General features: G+C 33.9%; 1 protein-coding gene across 1 annotated transcript in view; it reads left to right on the top strand.

The window, feature by feature from the left end:
* GRIK1 (glutamate ionotropic receptor kainate type subunit 1) overlaps nucleotides 1–12,720 on the top strand; it is an 847,144-nt gene that overhangs the window by 746,861 nt on the left and 87,563 nt on the right. Inside the window, exon 15 of the mRNA XM_053705180.1 lies at nucleotides 3,328–3,545. Coding sequence (XP_053561155.1) covers nucleotides 3,328–3,545 — 218 coding nt within the window. The remainder of the gene's footprint in view (nucleotides 1–3,327; nucleotides 3,546–12,720) is intronic.

The following is a 12,720-nucleotide window of genomic DNA, read 5'->3' on the forward strand; positions in this document are numbered from 1 at the left end:
ACAATAACAGGAGGAATAACCATTGTCAACAGTAAGAGCAAACCTCATGCTGCCTGGGACAGTAGCAAAACATAACTGGTGTAATTTAGTTTTTATATTGCATATGTGATATATTTGACTTCATGAAATGCAAGAGACCCAAATTCTCCATTTCTTGTCCTTTTTCAACCAAACGCAGCAACATAAATAAACAAACAAAATCTATTTTGCAGAAGAACTGTTATAAACCAAAAAAGAAAATGTTATCGGTACATTCTTCCTGCATTCAGAAAGGGGTTAACATTGTATACATGGGGTTACTAAATAAACTGCAATTCTGATTCTTGAAATAGAAGTCTTAATTAAATATATTGAATATTCTTTTCACAAGAGTAAACTCCCCTGAGGCTGAATTAAATTTGCAGTGTTTCTTTAATTAAAGGGCAGAAAGTTGTTTGCAATTCTCAGTGCCTAAGTAGATACTTCCTCCCAGGCAATAACATTCGCTTCTAAAGCAGTCAATAGGTCTATTCAGGTCTGTAAGATACACCTAAAATAGAGCAATCCAACTGAACTAAAATCAAAGTGTATAAAAGAGCATGACTTATCAATCACGTCTTCTACATCTACATTTCTAAATTAAAGACACATTTGACATATAGTTTAACCTGCTTTTTTAAATAAATAAATACTTATAATTTATAAAGGACAGAAACTCAAAAAGAGTGCATTTGTGTGTAACATGCACAGACATCAGTATACTTCCTCTGAAGGCTTGCAAATATGATGGTAAATGTATACTTTTGCCAAAGCTGTACATACAATATAGTTTTGCTACTGTATATGGGTATTTTGTTGAAAAACAAACATATGATCATAATTTAAGATCAATCTTTTTGCATCATATATATTATTAAAATTAGCATCAGCTATATTGTCTAGCAGATAAACATAAAACGCAGTGTGAGGGTTTACAGTATCATGCAGGCTTGTGCATCTAGCTGTGATTTCCTGTCTTCTAGACTCCCTTCTTCCTCTGCCCTGTCTGTACAATAGCCTGTGTCTGGAGTTTACCAGCATCCACAGCAAACTGCGGGATGCAGTGTCTGTTAGTTACCACTACCTTGGGTACATGACAGTCAGCCCCAACCAGACTCTGCTTTACTTTCAAGAAGCTAAAGAATACAAAAAAAAAACATTTGTACATCAAATGTTTCCATGCATAAATTGTGTGGTATGTGTTATTGTAAGTTGACCATCAAATTCCCATTCAACACTGGAAATGACTACTGACGCGTTTCACGTTAACAGTAGTTCTCTCCAGTGCTGAAAGGGTTAAACATACAGAGTTTAAACAAAAGATGAACAGTTCCTATCATCTGCATCCATGGTTATGCTCTTTCTCATTGCAGAAGCTTGGTGTTGTGTTTGACTGGAAGCCATTTGTTTAAATTCTTAAGTGTGATGATCAGACTTTCTCTTTTCTACAGAGCGTGAGCAAAGTCTGGATCAGGATTGGCTGTCATGTCTGCCATATAAGGCACTAAAGAGACTTCAGCAAGTATTGTCTCTGACCCAGATTCCTGATAGAAAATGTTGCATGTTATTGTTGTTGATCTGCCTTATATTCATTATTACAATGAAGTTTAAATGTATTAGCACTTTACTCACACCAATCTACAGCCAGTTTTCTGTGTTAAAAAGGGACAAGTTAAAATAATTTCTAATTTACTATTTCCTATTAAAGAAAAGTAATGTAGCATTCAAAAAGTCCAAAGCCCAATAATTAAGTATATTTTTTACATTTTAATTAACTCATAGATAATACATTCTTGTACACAGCCAATACTACCATATTAATTCTTGTTATTGGCTATAGACACCCACTGTGCTTATCTAAGGACAGGGATACAGTCCCATTGTGCTTATCTAAGGGACGGGACACCATCCTAGAAAAGAAATCGAAATTATTTAACAAATTATTAATTTTTTTTTAAACTGTCAACTGCTGATATATAATTTAGGTGCAACAAAATGTTTTCTATAATCCTTTAGAAGTGTGACAACAAGACAATTACGGTCTTAAATATGTATTTTCATTAAAATTGTTTTTGGGCATAAATTATACAGATTCTCGTGATATAAACCATGTAATGTTTTAAATTATTGGTTTATTTTACATTAACCAGTTGAATAAATATATATATGAAAATATATTTACCAAATGATAACTCTATAAAATGTATTGGAATGATTCTTGGGCCTCTATTTATCAAAGTCTGGCGGACTTGATCTGACAGTGCGGATCAGGTCCGCCAGACCTCGCTGAATACGGAGAGCCAATAATTGGCTTGTTCCCAAAAGTTAGTTTAAAAAAAAATGTATACGTATTTTATTAAATAACGGGGCAGATCACAATCCTTTATCTACAAAAATCCCTGTAGACTTTAATGAAACCCAGAATATTTATTTCATGATTCAGTTAGAGCATGCAATTTAAAATAACTTTCCAATTTACCTATATTATCAAATTTTCTTTGTTTTCTTGGAATTGTTGGTTGAAGGACTATCAATCCACTACTGGGAGTTAGCTGAACACATCTGTTGAGCCAATGAAAATAGGCAAATTTGTGCAGCCACCAATCATCAGCTAGCTCACATTTATTTTCAAAAATTAATGCCAAGAAAACTAACCAAATTAGATAATAGACGTCAATTGGAAAGTTGTTTAAAGTTGTATCCTCTATCTGAAACATGAAATTATTTTTGGGGATTTTATGTCCTTTTATCAATATATTCATGGGGCATAAAACCCCCCAAAAATTGTCCATAATTCAGGTAGAGCAAGAAAGTTTAGACAACTTTCCAATTTACTTCTCTTATCTAATTTGCTTTCTTTTCTTGGTATCCTTTCCTGAAAAGCATACCTATAGTAGGCTCAGGAGCAGCAATGTACTATTGGGGGCTAGCTGCTTGGTGGATGCAAATACTTGCCTCTTGTTTTTGGTTCACCCGATGTGTTCAGCTAGCTCATTGTAGGGCATTTCTGCTTCTTCAACAAAGGATACCAAGAGAATGTAGCAAATTTGAAAGTTGTTTAAAATTGTGTGCTCTATCTAAATCATGAAAGAAACATTTATGGTTTTATGTCCCTTTAAACTCAAATTATTCTAGTGAATTAGGGCATACGTGTAATTATTGAATTCTAAAACTAGAACAAGGTGCAACTAATTAACTAATGATGATGCCTAAGCTTCTAAATATTTCTAAGTATTTTATCTGAATACTTCACAAAAATAACTTTCCTGTAGCATATAGATGTTTTAATGTGTCTTTATCTTGTAACAGGATCAGAGCTAATGCCAAAAGCTCTTTCTACCAGAATAGTGGGAGGAATATGGTGGTTTTTTACCTTGATCATTATATCTTCCTACACTGCAAACCTGGCTGCCTTCCTTACTGTAGAAAGAATGGAATCCCCAATTGATTCAGCAGATGATTTAGCTAAACAAACAAAAATAGAATATGGGGCAGTAAGAGATGGATCAACAATGACTTTTTTTAAGGTAAGTTATATTAAGTGTCCTTTATTGGATATTTGTTTTGTATTTTAACAACTCCTAAGCAGATCTTGGTACATATTAAAAAAGGTGTGATTTCTTTCAACAGCCTTTATTATTTGGAATTAAAGTGTAGATTTTGTATTTGTTGTGGCCCAACTGTTTATTTGGATTGTACCAGAGTGATATACTTCAAGTTCTTTTTTGTAATAGGCACATGCAAGTTAAAGGGACAGTCAACACCAAAATTGTTATTGTTTAAAAAGATAGATAATGCCTTTACTAGACTTGTGCATGGCCGAAAAATTCGGTTCGGATCGATTCGAATGTTTTCAAATTTCGGTTCGGATCAATTCAAATTCGGAAAAATTTGAATGAATTTGTTTCAGATTCGTTTCGGATTCATTCGGATTCGAATAAATTCGGCTGGATTCGGTTTGTTTCGATTCGGAAATTCTGCATTTTTCGGTATGTGTTAGGTGGGATGTGCTGTGTATTAGACTAGTATTATGTACTGTATATTAGGTGTAACCCATAGCAGAGTGATATAACCTAATATACTGAACAATACTAGTGTAATCCATGGCCATCCGAATGTAACAAATAAATCTGAACTAATTCGGATTTATTCAGTAGATTCGGTACTAATGTAATTCGGAAATTCGAATTGATCCTCTGAATTTAAGAAATTCGTCCGAATTTCGATTCATTCCGAATTGAAACTCACATGTCTAGCCTTTACTACCCATTCCCCAGCTTTGCACAACCAACATTGTTATATAATATACTTTATAACGTTTAAACTTCTAAATTTGTGCCTGTTTCTAAGCCACTCCAGACAGCCTCTTATCACATGCTTTTTTATTAGCTTTTCCTAATAGGAGACTGCTAGTTCATGTGAGCCATATAGATAAAATTGTGTTAACTCCCGGAGTTGTGCACAACACAGCACTAATTAGCTAAAATGCAAGTCAATAGATAATAAATAAAAAAGTCATGTGATCAAGGGGCTGTCAAAAGAGGCTTAGATACAAGGTAATCACAGAGGTAAAACGTGTATTAATATAACCATGTTGGCTGTGCAAAACTGGAGAATAGTTATTATCTATCTTTTAATTTTGGAGTTGACTGTCCCTTTAAAGAATGTTATATCCGAGCATAAGCTATTTTTTTTCCCAGTTGAATAAATTGGGTGATGGGAAAAACAAACATGGGCCAATGAGATGCAATGTCTAGATGGATATAGCTGTAGTTCCAATGAGGTGACCCATACACGATGAAACCTAAGTGTAAGTTAAGCTATATAACTCACTTCTTCACAGGAAAACTGTTTGGCTTTTTGGCGTTGACTATGATTTTAAATGAGACAAGAATGAATAAGCACTATTCCATAGCACACGTTAAAGGGACATGAAACCCAAAAATGTTCTTTCATTATTCAGATAGAGAATACAATTTTAAACAACTTTCCAATTTACTTCTATTGTTTAATTTGCTTCCTTCTCTTGTTATTCTTTGCTGAAAGGTTTATCTAGGCAACCTCAAGAGCAGTAGAGAACCTAGGTTCTAGCTGTTGATTGGTGGCTGCATATATATATATCGATTGTGATTGGTTCACCCATGCGTTCAGTTAGAAACCATTAGTTGTTGTTTAAAATTGTATTATCTATCTGAATCATGAAAGAAAAAATGTGGGTTTCATGTCCCTTTAAGAAACTTTTTGTTGTTGTGTTTGTGTATAACCCGAGGCTATCTGCCTGTCCACAAGCAGTGTGGGCAAACAGACATCGATCCATTGCGTATAGAGCCTTGTAGGATACAGTTGCACCTCTATTGATGATGCAGAGGCCAAAACTCAGTTCTTGGGTAGTGATGTCCCGAACTGTTCGCCCCCCCAAAAACGGTTCACCGCGAACTTATCTTGTTCGCGTTCGCCACTGCGGGCGAACATGTGCGATGTTCGATCCGCCCCCTATGTGTCATCATTGAGGAAACTTTGACCCTGTATGTCACAGCCTTCTGACACATTAGAGCCAATCAGCATCAGACACTCCTTCACAGGCCCTCCCAGCTTCTTGGCAGCAGCCATTTTAGACTCATAACGACCTTGCTTTGTTAGTGAGAGGAGCTTTTGTGATGCTGCTGCTGCCATTATAGGGAAATAGATAGCTAGGCTAGTGTATTTAGTGTCCACTACAGTCCTGAAGGACTCATCTCATCTCTGCTGCAAGGACAGCACGCGAAAAAGCTCTTTTTAGGGCTATAACTTCAGTCGTTTTTTTGTTTTTTTTTTCTTTGTATTTTTATTTGCATTTGCCTGGCTTTCAGCCTGTGTGTGAGGCTCACAGCATATGCTGTAATTAGTGCCACCACTGATATCTGCCTAACAACATTAGTTTAAATTTAACCAACAAAAATTGGAAATTATTTTGCTAGTTTAATTTATTTTCATTTTCTATCAGGCCTGTGTCTCTCAGGCTAAAACAGCATATACTTCAGTTTTTTTCAGTCTTTTGTTTAATTGCTCTGTGCCAGCCACCACTTATATCTGCTTTACTTTATTTTAAATTAAAAAAAATATATTTTAAATCATTTTGCTAGTGTAATCTAATTTCATTTTCTATCAGGCCTGTGTGTTTTGCTGACTTACAGAGCATACTGTGTTTAATTGCTGCCCTCCCTAGTCTATCAGGCACGACACATATGTGTTTAACCTTTTTTTTAAATTCCCCCAAAAAAAACTTTAAATCATGTTGCTAGTGTAATCTAATTTTATTTTCTATCAGGCCTGTTTGTATCTGACTTACAGAGCCTACTGTGGTTAATTGCTGCCTTACCAAGGCTAGCAGCCACAACTCATATGTGCTTAATCTTTTTCTTTAAATAAAAAAAAAAAAAACTTTAAATCATTTTGCTAGTGTAATCTAATTTTATTTTCTATCAGGCCTGTGTGTATCTGACTTACAGAGCCTACTGTTTTTAATTGCTGCCCTTCCAAGGCTATCAGCCACGACTCATATGTGCTTAACCTTTTTCTTTAAATTAAAAAAAAAAAAATCTTTAAATCATTTTACTAGTGTAATCTAATTTTATTTTCTATCAGGCCTGTGTGTATCTGACTTACAGAGAATACTGTTGTTAATTGCTGCCCTACGTAGCAGCCAGCCAGTGCTACCACGCATATCTGCTTAACATTATTTTAAATTTAAAACAAAAACTTTTAAATTATTTTGCTAGTGTAATCTAATTTAATTTTCTATCAGGCCTGTGTGTTTCTCACTTACACAGCATACTGTGGTAAATTGCTGCCCTACCTACCAGCCACGACTCATATCTGCTTTACATTATTTTAAAGTTAAAAAAAAAATTTAAATCATCTTGCTACTAGTGTAATTTAATTTCTTTTTCCATCAGGCCTGTGTGTTTCTGGCCCACATCATATAGTGTTACACAGATTAATATTTTTTTTTTCCACCACTTATATCTGGTGTAACAACATTAGTGTAAATTTTATGTAAACATTTTTTTAACATCAGTCCTCTTCTAGTGTTATTAAATTTTAGTTGCCAGGCCAGCCAGGCTGCCATTAGTGCCTGCCTGTGTGTCAGGCTGCCAGCATATACTGTGCCTACTTCCATCCTCAGTGCCAGTCCACGACTCCTATCTGTTGTAACATAACATTAAAATTTGTAAAAAAAAATGTTTACATCACTCTTCGAGTGTTATTTAATATTAGTTCACAGGCCAGCCTGCCACCACTAGTGCCAGCTTGTGTGTCAGGCTGCCAGCACATACTGTGCCTAGTTCTATCCTGAGTGCAATTACTCCTATCTGTTGTAACATTTTTGTAACTTTTTTAAAAACAAACTGTTACATCATTCTGCTATTGTTATTTAATTGCAGTTGCCTGCCTGCCAGCGTGTGTGCCAGGCCCACTTGCCAACTAGTTACACTTATCATATTTGTTGTCACAGTATTGTTAATATTTAAAATAAAAAATTGCTAGATTGTGAATCATCAGTTTGCTCGTGCCATTGAATTGCAGTTTCCTCCTGCCTGCCAGCATGTGTGCCAGGCACACTAGCCAACTAGTGCCACCAATCATATTTTTTGTAACAGTATTGAAATTTTTTTAAATCATAACTTTTTTGACTGTGAATCTTCAGTCTCCTAGTGCCATTGAATTGCAGTTTCCTCCTGCCTGCCAGCCTGTGTGCCAGGCCCACTTGCCAACTAGTTACACCAATCATATTTGTTGTAACAGTATTGTTAATATTTAAAAATCAAAATTGTTAGATTTTGAATCATCAGTTTGATCATATGTATATTGCATCGATTGAGCTATGTAATCTATGTATCTATCTATCAAATCTATCTATCTCGTGGTTGTGCAAATGGACTGTTTGCGGTTGTTTGCGGTGCGTTACACTTGGAGTTTGCTCTGTCACTGTGAAGCGGCCGTAACACTTACACTACCTGATAGATACAACATCATAACTGATGTTTTAAAGCACGTTATTGCAAACAATTTGGGAATGTTAGGTGATTTAGGCCCTTTATGGGTTAAAAGCAGACTCTGCATCAACTATGTAATTTTCCATGGGAGTTTTGCCATGGATCCCCCTCCAGCATGCCACAGTCCCGGTGTTAGTCCCCTTGAAACAACTTTTCCATCACTATTGTGGCCAGAAAGAGTCCTTGTAGGTTTTAAAGTTCGCCTGCCTATTGAAGTCAATGGTTCGCCGGTTCGCGAACAATACCGGAAGTTCGAGTCCGCCGTTCGCGAACCGAAATTTTTAAGTTCGCGACATCACTATTCTTGGGTTTGCTGGACAAATCCTTTGGTAAGAGGGAAATCGTTTATTTAACTTGTTAAATAAAAATTTAATGCCAAGAAAGATCTAAGAGCCCCATAAATCTGTTTCATATTCTTGCTACAAAAAGCTCTGGCATATTTTTATTAAGTGCGATGTGGATTTTACAATCAGAGGCCCCTGATTGAATCTTGTGCAACCTACTTTTAATAAAGAAAGAGCAGGAAGTTTTTGCTGAAAAAAGTTTTTTATTTTTATGGCATCAAGGTGCATTAGACCTCTTTACCTTAAAAAAAAAATCAGTTTTGTGTCCCTTTAAAGGGATATGAAACCCACATCATTTTTCTTTCATGATTCAGACAGAGCATGCAAATTTAAGCAACCTTCTAATTTATTCCTATTATTTTTTCTTTGTTCTTTTGGTATCTTTATTTGAAAAAGCAAGAATGTAAGCTTAGGCGCCGGCCCATTTTTGGTTCAGCACCTGGGTAGTGCTTCCTGTTCGGTGTCTACATTTAGATGCAAATCAGTAAGCTCTACCCAGATGCTGAACCAAAAATGGTCCGGCTCCTAAGCTTACATTCTTGCTTTTTCAAATAAGATACCAAGAGAACGAAGAAAAATTGATAATAGGAGTAAATTAGAAAATTGCTTAAAATTGCATGTTCTATCTGTGTCATGAACGTTTAATTTTGACTAGACTATCCCTTTAATGTAGAAGCATTTCCTAAATTAGTGTAGCTTTGAGCATTTGCTGCTGCAAAATATTTCATACTTGACCCCTTCTGCATTTTATAATATGGATAAATAATTTTAATAAAGGATACTTTTATGTTCACAACAAAATAGCCCACCTGGACAATGTCATACATTAAATATGCTCTTGAGAATGACTTAAATTATTTATTAACCCATGGGCTGCAAGCGAATGCAAAGCACTCTGGTAACCATAGGGTTAATCTCAGATTGTCAGGTAGATAATTACAATCGAGAGAAATGTTCTGTAGACTAAGTATTCCTTGGTTACCTAGTAAGTACATATTTAATTATGATGCCGCTGTACAATTTCAGGTCAAAAATGTCATTATTCTTTAAATTTGGTTTCTAAGAAACCACTGAAAAGGAGTGCCAATTTCTGTTTGCTTTAAATTATAGTTAATGAAAGTACCCTATGCTAGATAATTAAGAGAAAACAGGGAGAGATGATACAGTTTTGTTTTGACAATCAGTTTTATTCCACAGCGAGCTTACGCATAACTTATTATGAAAATCAGAATGTTTTTAACCTGGATAGGTTAAAAGATTTAGCATTCAAATTTCTTCCGAAAGTAGCTCTTCTTTGTTCAAACACTAATCTGGAAGGTTTTATTATTTTTTATACTAAATATACTTATATGGAAAAACAAACAATTTAAAATCATAACAATGTATATAATTATATTAGTTTTTATAGTTCAATGAAACATGGAAGATACATTTTTTTCTAACAAATCCCTTAATGCAAAAAAACATACATATATACACATATAAACATAAATACACATCTACACACAAATTTAGACATGTATATGTATGTATATATACAGTATAGCCCTTTCTTTATTGCCCTGTTTTTTCTTAGATTCTTAGATAGTGTATATGTGAGTATAACACTTTATGATAATATATTTATGTTGTGTTTGGCACAACTTTTTATTTAGTCCTAACCCATTATGGGCTAGATTACAAATGGAGTGCTAATTATTCTCGCGATAACCAGCCATTACAAGTGGCTAGTTATTACTACTGCAAGCTAGCGGTACAATTATCACATAAAATTAACCAGAAAATAGATTTTATAAATGTGCCCCAATTGCCCCCAAAATACAGTGTAGTGTTTTTAATCAAACAATTTAATTTGTACCATTTTTTTCCTAATAAAAATAACTACACTAGGCAGTATTTTGGGGGTAAAGTTGGCAGGAGTGGGGTGTTAGAAAAAAAAAAAAAGAAAAGTGCTGTTACATTGCGGTCTATGGGAATTGTGTGTTCCCAGTAAATATTTATGTATATGCTTATATACATATTTATGTATTTATATAAATATATATGTAGATAAGCATATATAACAAAAATAGAGCTTTTGCGGGCGGATTTTGCGCGCACAAAGAGGTAGCCATATGGAAATGTACCTCATGCCCACTTTTAAATATGATGGTGGCTCTTTAATGTTTTGTGGCTGGTTTTCTGCCAGAGGACCTAGACATTTTGTTAGGATACATGGCATCATGGACCCTATCAAATATCAACAGATATTAAATAAACACCAGAAAGCCCCTGCAGAAAGCTTAAAATGGGCCATGGTTGGATCTTCCATCGGGACAATGATCCAAAACATACATCAAAATCAACACAAAAATGGTTTACTGCCATGGCTATCCGAGTCCCCTGACTTAAACTCCATATAAAACCTGTGGGGTGAACTGAAGAGAGTCCACCAGCGTAAACCTTGAAATTGAAGGATCTGGAGAGATTCTGCATGGATGAATGGTCTCAGATCCCTTGCCGTGTATTATCCAACCTCATTAGGCATTATAGGACAAGACTCAGAGCTGTTATCTTGGCAAAGGGAGGTTGCACAAAGTATTGACTAAAAAGGGCGCCAATAATTGTGCCACACATATATTTAACTCTTTTTTTTTATATAAACATGTGTTGTGTTTGCAATTGTTTGATATCCATGAGAGCAAAGTATTTTTGTGTATTTTTTTTAACAAAAGATGAAAAGGTTAAACAATGAGGACATTTTTTTATTTGCCTGCTCATATTTACCAAGGGTTCCAATATTAGTGGAGGGCACTGTATGTATTTACATACATATATACACATATAAACACATAAATACATACATATATAGACATATATATATATATATATATATATATATATATATATATATATATATATACATATAAGGAAATAAAAAGACAAGGCGCCACTCCTCTAAGCATAGTAAGCAAAATCACACAGAGTATTTATTACAAATCACAATTAAAAACTCACAGATTATAACCTCAAACATATGAGGTATGATTCAGGCACTTGAAAACCGTATAGGTCTCTAAACGATATCCCCCAAGAACAGCAGTGGCAAAGTTCCAGGAATGATTTCTTCATTCACAGCTGTACATCAGATGTTTGAAAAGTACTTCCTGTGCTCACTGAAGGGGATTGAGTCCTAATATGAGTTCACGGTTGCCAAATGCCCAAATGAAGATAAAACACTGAAATGAACCGCCACAAACAAAACAGCTGGCACACACAAAAGAGGCGGCTCAGTGAAACTACTGATTGCAGTAGCGTGAAGACGGTGGGCGTGGGGAAGTGCTCAAGTGTTTGAAAAAAATGAATGCAAAAGGCTTTAACATAGAGATACATACATATACAGTGCATTTCTAAAGATGTATGTATATATATATATATATATATACACAGTGTATATATATATATATATATATATATATATATATATATATATATATACAGTGTATATATATATATGTAAATGTGTTTTTATGTATTTATATGTATTTAAAGACATATATAAACATATAAACAGTAAATACATATGTATGTATATATATATATATATATATATATATATATATATATATATATATATATATATATATATATATATATATATATATATATATAAGTGCATTGGAGCCCTTTGCAGTCAAGTAGCTGAAAACAAGTAAAAACATATTTATGCAATTATTAATTTTTAATACAGGTTTAAACTATATACTTACTGTAAATATTTCACATTCCAATGTTTTTCACATATGTTCTATGTATTTTAAATTGAAATATATATATATATATATATATATGTATGTATCTATCTATCTTTATATACATATATATATATATATATACATACAGTATATCTGTCTAGATATATATATATATGTATCTATCTATCTTTATATATACACAGTATAATTATCTATCTATCTATCTATACCTATATATATTTGTTAATTGTTTTACCAGAAAAAAAAGAAAATAAAAATATATATATATATATATATAAACATAGAAACATAGAATTTGACGGTAGATAAGAACCAAAAAGGCCCATCAAGTCTACCCATAAATATATATATATGTATTTATGAATAAATAGAACAAATCTGCTATGTGAAGAACATTGGAATGTGATATATTAATATTTCATGTCGGGTTAATGCACTTTAGAAAACACAATCGGGTTTGTGCGTGAGTATGGGTGTTAGGTTTTCTTTCCACTTTTCACTCTCAATTGAAGTCTATGGGGGAATACGTTCACATGATCACGATATTCTACGTTCAACTTTATGCAG

The sequence above is a fragment of the Bombina bombina genome, chromosome 3 (assembly GCF_027579735.1).
Source record: "Bombina bombina isolate aBomBom1 chromosome 3, aBomBom1.pri, whole genome shotgun sequence".
NCBI classification, from domain to species: Eukaryota; Metazoa; Chordata; class Amphibia; order Anura; family Bombinatoridae; genus Bombina; species Bombina bombina.